This window comes from Periophthalmus magnuspinnatus, chromosome 3 (genome assembly GCF_009829125.3).
Source record: "Periophthalmus magnuspinnatus isolate fPerMag1 chromosome 3, fPerMag1.2.pri, whole genome shotgun sequence".
Lineage (NCBI taxonomy): Eukaryota > Metazoa > Chordata > Actinopteri > Gobiiformes > Gobiidae > Periophthalmus > Periophthalmus magnuspinnatus.
The window spans coordinates 32,693,884-32,711,467 of NC_047128.1; the positions used below are offsets into that span (position 1 = coordinate 32,693,884).

At 40.3% G+C, this 17,584-nt stretch overlaps 1 protein-coding gene across 1 annotated transcript in view; it reads right to left on the reverse strand.

Annotated features, from left to right (window-relative positions):
• Positions 1-1,068: 1,068 nt before the first annotated feature.
• The window catches only part of ush2a (Usher syndrome 2A (autosomal recessive, mild)), a 122,461-nt gene continuing 105,945 nt past the window's right edge, over positions 1,069-17,584 (reverse strand). Inside the window, exons 75-94 of the mRNA XM_055229974.1 lie at positions 11,809-11,890; positions 11,592-11,737; positions 11,136-11,477; positions 10,705-11,066; positions 10,265-10,634; positions 9,336-9,617; positions 9,070-9,239; positions 8,341-8,662; positions 4,999-5,205; positions 4,818-4,910; positions 4,551-4,696; positions 4,352-4,470; positions 4,053-4,151; positions 3,807-3,983; positions 3,631-3,714; positions 3,401-3,542; positions 3,202-3,289; positions 2,839-2,907; positions 1,855-2,034; positions 1,069-1,170 (exon numbers count right to left, since the gene is read on the reverse strand). Coding sequence (XP_055085949.1) covers positions 1,081-1,170; positions 1,855-2,034; positions 2,839-2,907; positions 3,202-3,289; positions 3,401-3,542; positions 3,631-3,714; positions 3,807-3,983; positions 4,053-4,151; positions 4,352-4,470; positions 4,551-4,696; positions 4,818-4,910; positions 4,999-5,205; positions 8,341-8,662; positions 9,070-9,239; positions 9,336-9,617; positions 10,265-10,634; positions 10,705-11,066; positions 11,136-11,477; positions 11,592-11,737; positions 11,809-11,890 — 3,570 coding nt within the window. The 3' untranslated portion in view covers positions 1,069-1,080. The remainder of the gene's footprint in view (positions 1,171-1,854; positions 2,035-2,838; positions 2,908-3,201; positions 3,290-3,400; positions 3,543-3,630; positions 3,715-3,806; positions 3,984-4,052; positions 4,152-4,351; positions 4,471-4,550; positions 4,697-4,817; positions 4,911-4,998; positions 5,206-8,340; positions 8,663-9,069; positions 9,240-9,335; positions 9,618-10,264; positions 10,635-10,704; positions 11,067-11,135; positions 11,478-11,591; positions 11,738-11,808; positions 11,891-17,584) is intronic.

The following is a 17,584-nucleotide window of genomic DNA, read 5'->3' on the forward strand; positions in this document are numbered from 1 at the left end:
TTGTCACACTGCTGTCCTTGAGCGAGGGCACTGTTGTTTCTGCCACTTTGTTAATTTCAAACTTGCCTTGATGCCCCCTTAAGGGACAAGAGAGCAAAACCAAATTACTGCTGCAGAGTTTTGATGGAGATGGTGTGTACAGTACAAGAGTGGAGCGCTGGATTCACCTACTCAGCAAAGATCCAGCCACGTAAATCTAACTGTTGCTCATTTTTATCAACCTTTTTGGTAAGAAGTTTCTATTTTTGTTATAAAAAATAAAACCAATGTAGTTCATATTATTCCCAACCAGAATGCATAATTTAACTACAGCTTTACATTCATATTAATAAAAATAACAAACACGAAAAAATAAATAAAGACAATACAAAATATGTAAATTGCATGACCACTTGCCATAATTTATATCCAAAATAAGACAATTATTCAATTCAAACTGTAGACAACACTTAACATTAATACATAATACTGCCAGAGTAAAAAAAAAAACAGCAATTATTTGTGCAGAGAAACATACAAAAAAGCCAAAGTACAAATAAATCAGACATTTCTTTCTGTTAAATTCATCAAAACATCATTCAATTCATTCAAATAGATAAAATCCTACAGCAGAAACTCAACTAAACACGTTGTACTTTCAGTCGACACATTAACTCTCTAACTTTCTAAAAGACGGCACATTCGGAGATCCCAGCCACGTTTAAGACAGTAACATTATTTGGCATTTTAAGACATTATTTAAACATTTAAACATTATAAAACGTCATGTAATTCTATTGTGCACAGTTACAATTATATATAATAAATAATCCTACTATCCGGCTATACGGCTGTGTGCATAACTCGCCAATACACAAACGTCTACCATTAATTGTAAAATGTTGACAGTGCTTTTAAAAACAAATACTGGTAGCCCTATTAAACTATTATTATTACAATTTTGTGCTGTTTTAACTACACTGCCCCAGACATCTGCAGTGCGTTTGTGGATAAGCAGCTCTCTACATACTAAACTAAACATATTTCTCTACAGTTGTTGTTGTTTTACATTCATTGCGTTACCCTGGTTTCCGTATTATCTCAGAGGTGCGTATCTGTGAACATCGTGTGCTCCTTTTTGACTGAGCTCAAGGTCTTGACGGCATCTCCGAATTCCTCCTCTTCCACGTACTGAAAGTAACGAGTAATCATCACAAACATGTTCAAACTGTTCATCATAGTAACAAATCTAATCAGTTTGAACGCTATAACCTAAAAATACACAGAATTAACCCATAGTCCAAACGTGAACTCATTAATAACTGGTCGCTGATTGTGTGTTTTGTCCTGTAGGCTATAAAGGATTTGTTTTTCTTGAACATTATTTTGGGAAAACACTGCGTCAGAGCTGAAAGCAAGAACACGGTGGTACTGGTTCAGTCCTTGGCCTGGATGACTCACAATTACTACAAAAATAAAAGGACTGAAGGACTGATTTAGTACAATACATGATGAAAAACACAAAGAACAGCTATAGTGTGGCGTTAAAAGTACGTTTACTATTTCAATTGCTAAAGAACGATCATTTTGACTTGTGACACTACTAAAAATGCTTAAAAATTGTTGCAGAATAGTTGAAGTAGAGTTGTAAAAAGAGGGGCTGGAGTCTCTGGATGTTTATTTACCATCAGTACAAACACTCAACACATTATGGAGGTACTGTCCGTTTAAGTCGGGCTATGCTTCCATTGTAGGGAGTATTATAGCTTCTGATGACGAAGGATTGAGCTGTAGGTGCGCTTGGAACAGTAGTGCAAATTCCCTAACAGCAATTACGCAATCTATAAAGAAAATGATCAGATCTTTGGGTCTTACCAGTCCTGAATCCTGACCTAGGGGGTTGTCCCAGCTTCCTTCCTCCAACATTAACGACTTCCTGTCAATCAGCTGGCTCACGCTGCGGTGCAAGGAATGCTGGGAGTAAGCCTGAACGAGGTCTGTTTGGCTGGGCACACGTAGCACTGGCATGGTACTGATCTTTGTGTCTGATAGAGCCTAAAGGGAAACACAGATTACTTTAGCTTTGAGATTATGTGGAAAAAACTGTACAGATACACAACGTCCCCTGCAAACAGCAATAACATGCAGCGTTATTATGTGTATAAAATGTGCTAACGCTGTAATATCATCAACCGAAATGGCATTTAAATCTTTTGTAGTAGTTCATATGTCTCTTCTCTCAAATGTTAATACACCTGGACTTTGAAGTAAATCTTGATTTTAATATAATTTGTAATATCTTTGTAATACCTGCACTAAACTGGACACTTTAATAAGCCATGTTTGCACTGTTGTTTTGATGCTGCTGTTGTATTATATTTTCTACCTCGAAGTATTTTATTTTTATCTTTAAGCATATATTTTTGTATTTATTCAGTGTGTTTTTATGTTGCACTTTATCACCGAAGCAAGTTCCTATTCTGTGAGCTGTGTTCCCTGACGATGGCATTAAAAAAGTCTTCTGATTCTGATTTGCAATTGCTCTTTCAGAAAAAAAAGCTTATATTTTTAACTGTAAATGTAAATCTGCTGGTCCTATGAAAACGTTATTGCTTTGTCTGGAATGTTCCACACTATGATATTAACTTAAACTGGCATTTTTATTGTCAACAAATTCTGGGTAGTGGCGTCACCTGCTTGTCATCATGGAGATAGTTAAGTTTCATGCAAATCACCGCCAAAAGAATATCCTCTACCTAAAAATGCTTCCAAGTTGTGCCGAAAATCACAACCCACAGCAGCAAACATGCGCATGCAGAAGCAGAACAGTCGCACAAACACATGCACACACGCCCATACCTCTGAATACACAGTGTAGCTTTTAAGTACAACGTTGCTGACCTCAATACTGTCTGCTACTGTGTCAAACTGTAAGGGGACAATAGAGGCGACATTTAGGATACACATAGAAACAAGTGAAAGGCGTCTTACTGTAGGTCGACCAGTGAGCAGCACAGAGCCCGAATAATGTTTAGAGCACAAGTCAGGACAGGAGCTCTGAGACAAGAAAACAAAGGATGATGGAGGAGAAAAAGAAGAGAAAAGTAATACAAATGATGAATGTATGAGGCAAATTAAATTGTGATATTTAAGAGAAATGACTGAGAGAAATATAACCGAGTATCTTCACTTTCCCATTCCCACGATCAATCTCTCACTCACCATATACACCTCTCCACGGGCTTTACTTGTCTTCTGCAGCATCACCAGTGGAGGGCGCTCTCTAGCTGCTGGATCTTTCCTCAAAGCTCTGTATGAGGAAATTAAAGGAGTTATTTTGAGCTTTGAGACTGTGACAAGTATAATAATAGCACAAAGACACATATTATTAATGGTCTTTGATTTAATGTGTCAAAAGTACCTTTGTAGCACTAAGCCAATCAACAAAGCCAGAAGAAACAGGCCCAGTATTGAGAAGAGCAGGATGAACCACAGCTCGGAGTACACAGGTGTGCGTGACATGCTGACCCCTTGTTTACCATTGTCAATGGACTCACCAGGATCTGAGAAGGAAGAAACAAAAGAGTGAAAGTATCCAAAATAGAGTCACCTAAATATATTCTAAAAATATTTTTTCAGGTTGCACGTTACCTAGACCAAAGGTAGGGCTGTACTTGATAACTGGAGTACTGGCACTGCCATTGTCTGTGGTACAAGTCACTTGGAGAGAGAGCGCTGGGAGAAACACAGGCAAATCATGATTAGAAAATGTAACTTATGAATATGGTAAAGATCTTTGAAGGCACATTTGTATGAAGTGCACTGACATTTCTGTGAAGTGAGGGGGATGTGGAGGGAACTGTAGAAACCAGAGTAGACCCTCAGTTTTCTCTCGGTCACTGTGTACTCCTTTAAACGTCCGTTGAGAGAGAAAGACTCTGACCACTCCAGCCACACAGTGGTCAGGTTACTGCCCACCAGGAAAGGAGCCACGTACTGTGGGGCTGTGGAGAACAGGACTTTATTTAGTTTTGAGATAATGAGTATAATGGTTTGGAGAGGTTTGTAGTTACCTTCAGAAAGAGTCGTCACTGTCGTCCAATTGGAGGCAGTGCTGCCCATGTTGTTAAAACACGCAGCTCTCAACTCATAGCTGTAGTACGGTTTTAGACCTTTAATAAATGCACAAATTATGACAAATGTAGTACAAAACCGCACATTATCATGTGGCATATAGACATTATACATGTGTTTAATAAGCACATAACATTTGAATCCCTGAACACTGATGAGCTGAAACATTAGGTGTTTCATGACAAATAAATTGCAGGACTATATAAGAATTAGTGTTACTGTTTTATCAGTCTTTTACCTGTCACATTGTGGCTCCAGCTCGTTCCAGAATAACACACTTCTATGTGACCCTCCACACATGGGACAGGAACAGGCTGAGGAGGCTGTGGGCAGCACTGTCTCAGATGAAGCTCACAGCTGAACAAAAACAGAAACATACCCACATCATAAGAATACAGTATTATGTACACTATTGTCCTAACTTTAAATGTACCCACTTCTCAATGACCCCATTGGGAGCTAGAGGCTGGTCCCACTGCAGCTGCACAGAGCGGGACGTTAGGCTGATGGGACGGGGGGCAGGCTGCTGGGCTGGAGGGGCAGAGAGAGTACGGAGCTCCTTCACAGGGCCCTGACTGCAGCACTATCAAGACGACACAAAAGGTAGAAGAGTAATTTGTTTATTGTAAATATAACACAGTCAAATGTAACACAGTGACCACAGTTTAAATTAAAAAGGTATGAAACTCAGATCTGTGTTTTACCTGGAAACAGGTGCAGGCCTCGACACCGACCCAGTAGCGGGTATAAGGATGTAAACCATGAAGTGTTTGCTGTTGGGATGTGCCTTCTGACAACTTAAAGAGAAAAATAAAGATGTATCAGGATTAAATTATTAGAGCGAAAAAAAGATCATCTGTTAAAAATATGTGCGATTATTCTCACCAAAGTGTAGTTATGGTGGTTTTGAGAGAAAACCCTGTAAAGGCTGATGATTCCATTAGGTTTAGTTGGAGCAAGGATTTTCACAATAGCAGACGTAGCTAAAACATTTATAAAAATAGGTCGGTGCAGACCCTCAGGAGGCCCAGGTCCTGTTCTCCCGTTTGTCCATGGACTGGCAGCATGACCAGCTGAATTTACTGCCCAGACCTGTCAGGTAAAAAAAAATAGACACACGTGACAACATGACACCACCTTACTTCTTTCCCTCGTTATTTTAGCTCATGAACTCTTAATGGAGAAGGCTTCTCTTAATTAACCAGTTACCACCAAACCGACCAAAGGATACAAGCCAATCGTCAGGACCATCCATCAAAACTAACATCAGCGCTGAGAGCAGAACCTTTTCACCATGCAGCCCAACACCAACATATCTGCATGACAATTACTTTTCACCTTCATCAAGGAGTTATTCACGCACTCACATCCAGCAGCACACGCACAGACTAATCTTATTTGTGTGCTTGTGTTTGGTATAATTAGAAGGTGTACATGGTGCAGGGTCACTCGGGGTGGAGATTTGCATGTGTAAGTCATCTGTAGCCTGTCAGAAGTAGTGCAGAAGGCAGATGGATGTGTGCGGCCTATAGTGTGGAAAGGGTGTTTTTGTGTGTGCAGTGTGTCGTCCGAGGCTGCTGAGTTGAGTTTGTGCATGTGCACGTGTGTGCATGCGTGTTAAGAGTTGAATTAACCTCAATAATAGTCAATTAGGCTGTGATCAATCAGACTGATTGATCTAAGTGACAGCACAGATGGACTGAGATGGGAGAGAGGAAAGAAGAATAGAAGATGGGCAGAGGAGAAAATGGGGGAGGAGGAAGGGTGGACACGACAGAAAAGAGGTTTGGGAATTGCAGCTTACAGCACCTTTGCACAGTGTGTATGTATCAGTTTAATGCAGGTTCAAATACTGCAGCAAGGCATTTTGATAATCACCATCAAGGCTAAAAACAATTGAGCTAAAATTTTACATGTTCTAGATTTGTGAGTCGTGACATTTGTCCTCGGAAAATCCTCATGAAATTTTGTGGTGCTTTTAAGAGGGATGACGGAAAATTATGAGAGTGCCTATTATTGAGGATGACTTCATCACGTCATAGCTTTCATGCTTTTAGTAAATTCATTGACTTTTATCCTAATTTCTTGCTGAGCTTAATATGTTATTCAACAAAATGCATATTACATTGTATAAAACATTTGAATACACCTTTAAATCAGTGACATTTTAATTTTGACAGTAATAACCAGATACAATTCCAGTATGTTCAAATCCTAAAATAGTTTGTGTCGTGTTTTAAGTTGTCTGACAGTTAGAAAAAATAATCAGTTTTATCTCTTCTTTAGTTCTTCCCAGCAACAGGCACCAAAAACAAATCTGACTTGTTGCTTTAAAGCATCAGGATTTACTATCTCCAACTGAATCCCAAATGATAAGTTGTATAAAAGTTATCTACCCGGCAACAAGCATGTTCTTCCTGCTGTACTTTGAAGCCTTAACGTGACACGGGGCTTTTGACTATATGAAGAAGTTTTGTGCCACATCGGCAGAAGACGAAAGTTCAGCTCTAAAGTCGCCTTGGATCACCTTGGCCTTCTTCTCCTGGTAAAAGGTAGTGCCGCTCATGTCGGGGCCATTATATCATCTACACACTTTTTACGGCGCTCCCTACTCCCTTGTCCGCTCTCCTCCTATTGGGCCATCATTCGGCTTATTAGACACAAAATAAAAATATATCCTGTTAACTCCCCGTGGCAGCCAATGAGCCGCCATGGCAACAAACGACTTTAGAAAAAACTTCCAGACAGTCCCGAAGGCTTTTTATTGGACAGAGGGACTGCGGAGATGTTTTAAGCACTCTGATAGGCCCACGGAGCTTCTTGGCGGGTGCATCTACTTAGGGTGAAGGGGCTAAGTTGTGTGAAAGTGGGTAGTAATTAAAACCAAACATAAAGCTGTCAATAGGAGCTTATGACCCAGTGTAATTAGCCTAATATGATTTCTCTCTCTTCACTCCGGTGTGCAAACCGAATTGACTTATTGTCCTTGTGTACGGCTGAAATACAGAAAAAGGATTAGAGCCAAACAGATATAATGGAACAGATAAATGCATGTCGGAGGGATATGAAACATAAACAACGCCCAGAACAGAAGGTAAACTAATAAATGAGCGACGCATGACACGTGACGCTCAACTCGTTAAAAGTTGAGTAGAGAAAATAAAAGATAATAAAAGGTATCCATTCACTTTCGAAGCTCCGGTTGTAAGTACTCCCCATAAGAACCCTTTTGGAACATGCACTCAACACACTCTCGCTCACATACCACCGGTCCCCAATTGGCAAACACTCAAGGGACATGTAGCGGTCACCATTAAAAGGTCTTTCCAATACAAGCTCTGTTACCAAGGGGGCTAACTGTTAATTCGATTGGCTGGCTGGTAATCAGGAAGTAGAGTGCTCTGAGGGCCCGGTGATTAATGGCTATGTTGCCTGCCCGTCATCTCCCAAAGCTCCTCCTTCCCTCCCTCCTCCTGTCATAAATTAGGATTCTCGTAAATAAAGATGGCACCACAATCAGGCAAACTCAATCAATTACACAGGTTCTCTGGCCCGGGCTCGTGTGTCTGACAGGCAGGAATGCTAATGTTATTGTTGCTTCCAAAGGGCTAGCCTGTCAATTAGCGTAGCGACGGCGAGCACAGCAGCATGGATACAGACCCCGCCATTTAACACCTGTCTGATTACTCCTCATGCGTTATAGTGTCAACAGCCTGACCGTGTATGAGTGACTACATCAGTCAGTGATAATGTGGGCCAATGATTTGTGTCCGGAACTTAACGTATGTGAAATATTTCAGGGTGAAAACAGGCAACATCTTCTAATGTGTCAGTCATATCAGGGCTCATCATGATATTAGATCTACAAATTACCGTAAACAATTTAACTCTTTGCTTGTGGAGGACAAAAGGGAGAACATATTTCTGTCATATAAAGGACAAAACAAGGTTGGAACAATTTGTGGATATGATTTCTTATTCTTTATAACTCAGTTTGTGACTCAGCCAAAGTATTTCTGAAATCAAATTAGACCAAAAAAAGGGAAATTTATATTCAAATAGATTATTATTTATAGATTTCCTAAAAGTTGGAGTAAAAGTGCATATGACATTAGAAATGTCATATGCACTTAACGTGAGTGGATGTAAAATATGTGCGTTACTGACCTAACAAAAAAACTACCAGGTAAATAAGTGGAAAACAGTCATTTACAGTACAGTACATACCTGAAATTGGTATTTAGTGTATGGCTGGAGTCCTTTATCCTTGTACACAGTCGATGTATTTCTGTAAATAAGAGTAGCTCCATTACTTCTGCGTGTCTGGTCCAGGCGTCTGTACACCTCATAGTGCAGGATCACCCCGTGCGGCTGCGTCGGGGGAGACCAGGTGAGCACAAAAGTCGTCTCAAAGCCTGTGTCTTCATCAGGCTGGAGGTCTAACATCGGAGAGGCCTGTCCAGTAGGGGGCGCTTCAAGAGTTACTACAGGTGACCATTCACTGGAGGAGCAGCCCAGAGCGGTGCAGGCCTCCACTCTCACCTCATACCTAAAAATCAAGACAAAAAATATAACATGTTGCTATACATGCTATGCTATACTTCCAGATAATGAAGAGATGCATTGCAAAGGTGAAAATAATCTTTGAAGGTAATGAACCGTCATCACCTGTATATTTTCTCCATATGTGGTGATATGAGTGTTTCATAAACCGAAGGTGCATGGGCCTCATAATACGCTTTAAAACTTAAAGTCCTGATTTAGTTATTTCAGTCAGTCGTCATGATCAACAATATCAACAAGATCAACATATTTTTTGTGTTTACATATTTAATTGTGTTGTCTTTCCTTGTTAATACATATTCTTATTGTGATTTTTTATACAGGCACACTTTTCTGCATTTTTATTATGTTTGTGGTTGAAATAGTTGCATTTTATTGGAGCTCTTGACTGACCTCTGATTTGGAAATAATCCAACCAGAATAAGGTGTTGATCAGAAAACGCAGTGTCCTCCGGAGTAAACTCTGAGCTTAAGACTGTTAGCTCGACTGGATCTCGTTTGTGCACAATGTAACGAACAATCTCTCCATTTGGACGGGCTGGAGCGCTCCATTCTACTCTTAACTGAGAAGACAACACAAAATTCAAAATAAAATAATAACACTTAAATGTATGGATCTATTAGTCAATATTAGTTGTTATTAGATATTAGTTTTTCACCTGATCAGGTCCAATAGGGGTCAGTGTGGGAGGAGCGACGCCAGACGGAGCAGACTGGTGTGTTTTTGTGGTGGCTGCTGCACTGCTGACTTGTCCCTTGCTGTTGTTGGCTGTGATCACGTAGCTGTACTCCACATTGGGCAGAAGTGTGAAGTCGTGGTAATGCATCTCTGTACCAACGTAAACAACTTCACCGTCTCGTCGAAGCTCATATCCTGTGACGATGCCGTTGGGCTGCTCTGGTGCGCTCCAGCTGATCTCAACTGAGTCTGAGCCTGTCACCTGGAAATGGAATAGAGCAACATAAAAAAACAAACAAACAAACAAACAAATGGCTTGATTCAATATTTTTGCTAAAAGATCAATGTAAAAGCAAAAAAAATACGATTAGAATTATTGTTTGTTTTTTATTCTTGTGAAATTACCATGGGTTTGATGTTTAAACGGCCCATATTATGCCATATTTTCTGATCCAAGTTCTTCTGTTGTTTGCTCATCAAAATATATCTGGAGTTTTGTTTTGTTTCATTCACACATGTTTAACACACAAATCCTCCATATTTAGGCAGAGTTCTTCTCTCAAACTGAAAACACTCTGCTCCACCTTGTGATGTCATGTGGTGATACAGGAAGTGCTCCACTGTGTTTTTAAACTCCATACACCTTCATTGAAATCATTCAGATAATTTCAACCCTAGAATTGCCAGTGGTGGAACATAACAAAGTAAAAGTAGTAAAGTACTCTATTTAAGTACACATTTTAGGTATCTGTGCTTTACTTAAGTACATTCTAAAACAGATACTTTTTACTTTTACTTCACCACATTTAGAGCAGGTATCTGTACTTTCTACTCCACTACATTTTTTATAGGACTGAAAAATAACCAGAAACATAATCCTTTGTGTAAAGTAAAAAAAAAAAAAAGTACCTTTAGTGATGGGGAGGCCAGGCCAGTGGGTGGAGCCTCATCTGTCCGTGCAGAAACAACAGCACTTGTACTGCATCCTCCTCTGGTACAGGCCTCCAAAGATAATTGGTAGAACATGTGCGGCTGTAAGTCTGACAGGTCTGTGTGTAGATGTGAGCCTCGATAGACCTCCTCATCGTTTAGCCTGAGCACATACTCTGTCACTTCTCCGTTCTGTGTCCGAGGTTCACTCCAGACAACTCTGATGGAGCTGGAGGTGATGTTGTTCATGATGGGAACTTCAACAGCAGCAGGAGGAGCTTCTAATGTTGTGATATTTGTATAGGGGCTCGTGACGCAGCCTTCTGATGTACACGCTGTTACTGCATAGCTGCAATAGAAAATAAAACCTGTTTAACATATTAGAGTAAAACTATAACAATCATGAATTTGAGCACTACCTGTATTTTGAAAAAGGACTGAGATCTTCATCACTGTAGCTCAGGACTGTCGGGTCAAAACTAAAAGCAAAACTAATATTGTTTCTGATAATTCTGTAAGATTGAAGGACCCCATTTGGCTCCATAGGAGCGGTCCAAAAGACCCTGAGCTCAGTGGGACGTCCTGGAACATGTGAGACTGTTGGAGGGGCTAGGCCGCGGGGCGGGGCCTGTCTGGTCATCACTGTTGCCCAGGGGCTTTGGGTGTGACCAGCAGGATTGTAGGTTTGGATGCTGAACTCATACTGGGTCCAGGGACGCAGTCCTGTTACTGTGTAGGAGAAGGTTTCACCTTCATGTGGAGAGGATTCTCTGAATAAAACCTGGAAAATGAAAATAAATAAATGCACTTTTTTGTTTTGTCAACAGTCTGCTTCCATCAGTTTACTTACTTTGCCACTCTCAGTATCCTCGTCATTACTTCTCCCTCTCCCAAATTCATCTGGACTTCTGCCTAGTAAAATATACTCTCCGATTGGCCCATTAGGCTCAGATGGAGGGCCCCAGGTAAGTGACACTTGGTCTGTCCCTATAAACAGAGGAGTGGGAGGGGGCTGGGAGGCAGGAGGGGCGGCTGCAGTGGTCACCTGCTGAGAAAAGGTGCGTGTGCAGCCTGCAGAGGTACAGGCCTCAAGAGTCAGATTATAAACTGTCCAGGGCTCTAAACGACGAAACAGGAAGCTACGTGACTGTCCGCTGAACTCCAAGAGGCCCTCACTGTACAAGTTATACATCTGAAAGAGTTAGACACACAACAGACTTCATTACAGAGTGTAACATAGTTGTTTTCTAATGCATGTTTGTATGTGAGGATTACACCAATACTCTTTTATTTATCATTAGATTACCGTTATTACTCCATTTGGAGAAGCTGGTTCGCCCCAACTCAGCAGCAATGCCCTGCCTTGTTCTCTGTGCTCCACTGTAAAGTTAGTCAAGTCAGCTGGAGACGCCTCTAGAGTCTTAATTTGCACCCATGGACTAAAAATGCTGCCTGACAAAAAACATAGATTTTTATAACATTCATTAATTTACAATAGTCCCAAATCTGTGTGTGTGACCTACCTGCTTCATTTATGGCCTCCACTTGGAATGTATAGTCACTGTATGGGGCAAAACCAAATATTGTAGCCTCCCAGGTTGAACCCTAAAAAGATTTAAAATATTAGAAAATAAACATGGGATTAAATAATATATGCAAATTGTAACTATATAAATGGGGCTGTAAAAGAGTGAACAAACATAAAGCCATACATAAAAGAGGTTTGGATCTCTTGGCAAAATAAAATTGGAACAAGAGAAAATTAGTCACACAAACAAACCATGCGTGCATAAGTGCAACATTTATTAAAACAGGATTGAAAAGAGCAGCGTTACAATAGAAAGCTAAGATGACATGACATGGGATTTGTGATATCAACATTGGAACATACAGGCTCTGTCATGGTAAAGTAAATAAACACCAGAGGAGTGGCAGAGAGACAGAGAGGGACTGGCAGCCACGCAGCTGTCCCTTATGGGTGAATTCAAAGCCTGCAGATTGAGTGTTTGTGTCACACATGCATCCTTTCATATCGAACACAAGCGCCCGGCGACAAAGGCACCGCAAGTCTTGCCAGTAGCTTTAGGCACTGGGACCCGGCCCAACGCCCTGGCAACCGCTGTTACCATGTGCACCCTGTTCACCACCATTTACTAATTGATAAGAGAAACACTGTTCAAAAGGCTCTGGCATCGGATGACATGGAGGAATCATCAGGCTCAAGGATGTAGTGTGTTTGTTTATGCCAAATAGCTTCAGTAAAGCGCCCGCTTTGATGCATTTGGGGGAAACGTTTTTTTTCATGTGTTGAGTCTGCACTTTTTCAAAATATTTCACATAAACAAGTGTATGTAAAGAGATTAGCTGGTTTCCCACTCAGAGCAGCAGCAAGAGGATCAAAAAGTATCCAATTCAAAACTAAATCAAATGAAAAACCCTGACAAATCACCGTAGCCTGGCACCAAGAATGAACCGTAGCACAACAAGCCATACTGTGTGTATTCACTGTTCTCATGTCTGCAAGCCAACATGTTTTTCAGCCACAATAAAATAGGATTAATAAGCCCCAAGACACCTAGACACAAGCTAAATCCTCCCGTAAATCACAGCACTTCCCCAGCAGCGAGTATGAGGAAGGACCGGGTTGCAAAACAGAGTGGGAAAATTAGGCTGAAGATTGAGAATGGAAATTAAATGTAAAGATAAAACAATGGAAAAGTTGGGCGTGCTTTTTACTATTTGTGGTGAGATCATTCCTTATATATGTGCACAGAAGTCTATAGTGATTTTTACTACATGAATTTGTCATCACTTTTATCATTATTATGCAATAATGAGGTTTTTAGAACAAACTGAACAAAAAACGCATTATAAACTCACAAAAAATAAGCCAATGGTCTTTCGGAAATACCCAAAGCTGAACTAAAACTTGACTATCTAGAGAAGAGTTAAATACTCTTTACACTAGAGCCACAACAAAATAAATTCTATTTGAAATTTGAATGTAAATTTGTAAATACAGCATCATTTTTTCACATTTTACTTTATTACATTTAACCTTATTCAATCTATTTGGCTTTTGTTTGATGCCAGAACAACTGCAAATGATTTTCTTTTTGGAATAAACCTTGTCCAGTCATCAAGGGTCAAAGGTCATAGTGCAGTTTGTGTCTGTCACGAGCCTGGAGCTATGGAGGGGGATGAGTCAGGAAGGGCATCCAGCATAAAAAAAAACAAAAAAACATTTAAGTTATGCAAGTTACAGCAGGCTCCAAGACCATCATTTTGTTGACCTAAAAGCTTAAAGAAAAGTTGAACATCGAACTCAAGCTCTAAAAAAGTAACAAAGAAATTGAGGATACTGGGACAAAGACAAAAAAACTGCAACTGGGAGAGAAAAAAGATAGATGTTGCTAGGGGGAGAGACAGATTAAGTGAGCGAAAATGAGAGATCTCTCTACCTTAAAAGCCAGTGAAATATGTGAGGCATGTGGCCTATAAAACGGTTAACATATGCACATTGTCAATAGCAGCATCTGGCGCTGGCACCTTTTATTGGAGCGTGGAGACTCTGCAACACGCCTCTAGATGGCAATACATTCAAAGACTTTATCACAGACACACTGCAGTAACAGCCTCTGCGCAGCCCCTCACTCACACACCGGTCTGTCCACCACGCACACACCAACACTACACCTATTAAATAAAAACATGCAAACAGCCAGTAATCACAAGTACACTGCCATTACGTACCATTAATAGCTCCCACAATAACGCTTTCTGTGGCCTATATACTGTACATTACATATGCATCCGTGCAGGGCCTGAACACAAAATGCTACTTTAAAGTCAAAGCATGAGGCACAAAGCAAGAAGCAGTGATATATGCACAAGAATTAAGATGCATATAAGCACATACACACCTAGTTTTAATAATTATCCACTATTTAGTTTAAGTTTTATCAGTTGAAGTGGCAAAAAAATAGAAACAGCATGAGAAAATTATTCATAAAGAACAAGAAGTAGTAGTTTATTACGATTTAGGCTTAGTAACTACTTAATACAGGTGTGAATCACTTTTAATAAACAATTTGTTCATTATAAATTACATCTTTCTTACTATATAGTTATTATGAAGTGCTATCTTTCAACTTATGCTCATTTCTTCTACTTTTTATATAGCCGCATTTGCAAATTTAAAGCTGTGTCGTACAGATCCTTCCATCTATTGAATTTTTTGGAGACTTATTAAAAGGAAATATGCAAAGCTATAAAGTCTACATGATTTGTTACAATGTAAAATCTGCGAAAACCTCTAGTCTACCTAAACCCATGCATGTGGATGATCAAAGTTACCAATTCATCAGCACAAATGAAAAAGAGCAGACCGGAGTATGCGGAGGGAGGGGAGAGAGGTACAAACAAGACTGGACAATGATCGGAGGAAAGAAGACGGAAGACAGGGAGAGCTCTTGCTAATTTATACATTAAAGAGTCCTTAGATCTTACACGGTTCAACACAACTTAGCACGGAGGGCAAGAAAGCAATCTATTCAATCTTTTATTTCCACATTCCCTTTGTTGTGTGCGAGCCCATACTACAGTCCGCAGTTCAGCACATTTACGGCCTTCACAGGGTCAATTTGTGTTTCATAAATACTTAACACACGCTGTACATATATCTTTTGTGTTTTATTGAGAGTAGTGTTTGTGCTTTGTTTTGTCGCTCTGTGAAGTGGTTGTGTTAAAATCTGATGCTCAGGTGGAGCGGCACGGTGCGGCCGGGGGGACAGTTGTGTGATACTAATTAAGAATAACCATGTGTATTTGTCAAAAGAATTATGCTGATTATGTGGCGAAGGCCCTGGGCGCAGAGGGGGGATAGAGACGGACATGGCGTAGCATTAGCATATGGCTCGTACATACTCGCCGTTTTCCTTTTGGTCTGTCACAGGTAAAAGTTAAGTAAGACAGACATGAAAGAGCCATGTTTAATGCTAACTGAACACATTCCTATTCTTCTGCGCTCCTCTGCACTGTAATATTGAGTCCTGCGGAGATAATAAAGCCCTTGCTGTTTTTCCGTTTCTTATGTCTCTCGCCTTGTTTTAAATCGTATTCAATTTACCAGTTTTTTGCCTCTAATTTATTCTTGTTTACGCGATTGAATTCTTTGTTTGGGTCTATTAGTACAAGCTGTGCCCTGACCAGCCCTGTGAGAGCAGTAATTGTTTTGTGTATCTGAGGTGAGTCACTACAGCACATGCTGGTCTCGTGCGCCCCATGCCAAGCTCTCGGGCCAACTGTGTGTGTGTTTATACGTGTGTGTATGTGTGTGTGTGTAGACTTATTTGTATGTGCAGGGCTAATTCAATGCTGCCGGAGCAAATGCCTTGTATCTGTTTGTAAATGGCCTGCATGGGTGTCCCTGCTAGTCACTGTGTTTCAGACCATCCCTGACACGTGCAGCATTAGTACGACACACTGGTGCTATTAGGCATGTGCTTTGTCCACGGCCTGAGCAGAAGAGCGAGGGGTCTACAGGGGTCTGGACCAGGTTTGGACTCTCCACATGGACAGTTATGATTAGCTGTAGGCTCTACGCCCCAGGTGCACTCAGGTTGTGTTTGTATGCATTTTCCTACATGAGTTTCAGGAGTTAAAATAAGAATATAGTAAAACGACAAACCCTGATATTGCCCAAATCAGCATTTCTTCTGCCATATAGTTCTGCCAACTTTACAATGAATCTGGAATATAAGGTTTAAATAGTAATTTCTTAAAATCTAAAGAGATGTAGATAGCATGGCATATAGTTTATTTGGTTTGATCTGGGTTTTGTCAAGAATTTTTATTTCAGATCCACTACAAGACCTATTTTTCCCCTCACTGCCGTTCTTTACAAACATTTCAATAAAAACAACTTCTTACTTGCTAATAGACTAACAAACAAACAGACTGACAAAGCCATAAGTGCCTCACAGGAAACAGTAAACACTGCGCAGCAAGTGCTTGTCACAGACTCTTCTTACTATCACAACTACATCGCTTCCAAAATAAACTCTTGACGATACCACACACTTAAAATGAGCATCTGAATAGGCCAGTCATCATAGTTTCTCTTCTATATGCGCTCTCAAATGCCCTTAGCTTTGTGGTGAAGAGGAGACCATCATATCATGGCCACTGCACTAAACACCCATTAAGACAAGTGGAAGGCCCTAGAAGAGATGGTCCACAGTCAATACAACACAACCCTGTCATTACGGAGCAAAAGAGACGGAGCAAAAGACAGAGAAGAAAAACTCAAACAAAATCACATCTAAGAGGAAGAGGAGGGTGTGAGCAGACATGGGATGAATAGCATAAAACCTCTCACAATGTGGTAGAGCCAACCATGATGAACTGTAGTAATTGTAATGGAGAGATAAATGGGCGATGTAGCTGTAACACAGGAATGAGCAGAACAATCAGAGGAGGGAAAAGTGGTGAGAAAAATGAAGAGGGGATCCTGCAGTCTGATTATGTTGCTGTTTATGCAGGAAATCAAGAACCATCCAATCAGAGTTAGACATCTAAATATACACCAAACTCCCTAAAATACATTGTTGTCTTTGTTACTTCTCTTATGCAAATGTTTTATATTACAACAGTCCTACTTGTCAAGCCTCTTCGCCTGTTTTTTTCTCTTTCCAGTAGAGAATTTGCCAAATATTGCCACCTACTTTGCAACTGGGTAAATCTCTATACCATAATATTACAGTTTATATCCATATTTGTATGTGTATATGTGAATACTGTGCAAAAAATACATACAGGAATACACTTGGAACTGCATATATGGGCATGTAACTACAGTGCTGATAAAATACAAGAGATGGACTCCTTCTGCTTCAACGCAAACAGCCTTAACGGTAAACTAACAGATTGTAAACATGCGGCATAGTGTTACTGTCTTTTTTTAGATGAAACAAACCATTCCCTTCTTACTTACACACTCTTCTATTTTACTACTCTTTTCTTCCCTTTTGTACTACCTAGATCCCTCCTGATCTAGCCCATCCCTCTCTTTCCTCCCTCCTTCCGTCTTTTGCTATTCCTGGGGTATTTTTTAAACAATGTGTCCTTCATGTACGGTTGGTTACGGGGCGTACAGAAGGACATCATTAGCGCTGGTGGTTAAGCTGTAATTTACACCATTACCGAGGTAGGGGCCATTTTTATTGCCTAGTAAATTTCAGCTCTGAAATATTTAGACCATATGGCTCAATTTGTGTAATAACCTTAATTTCCAAGCAC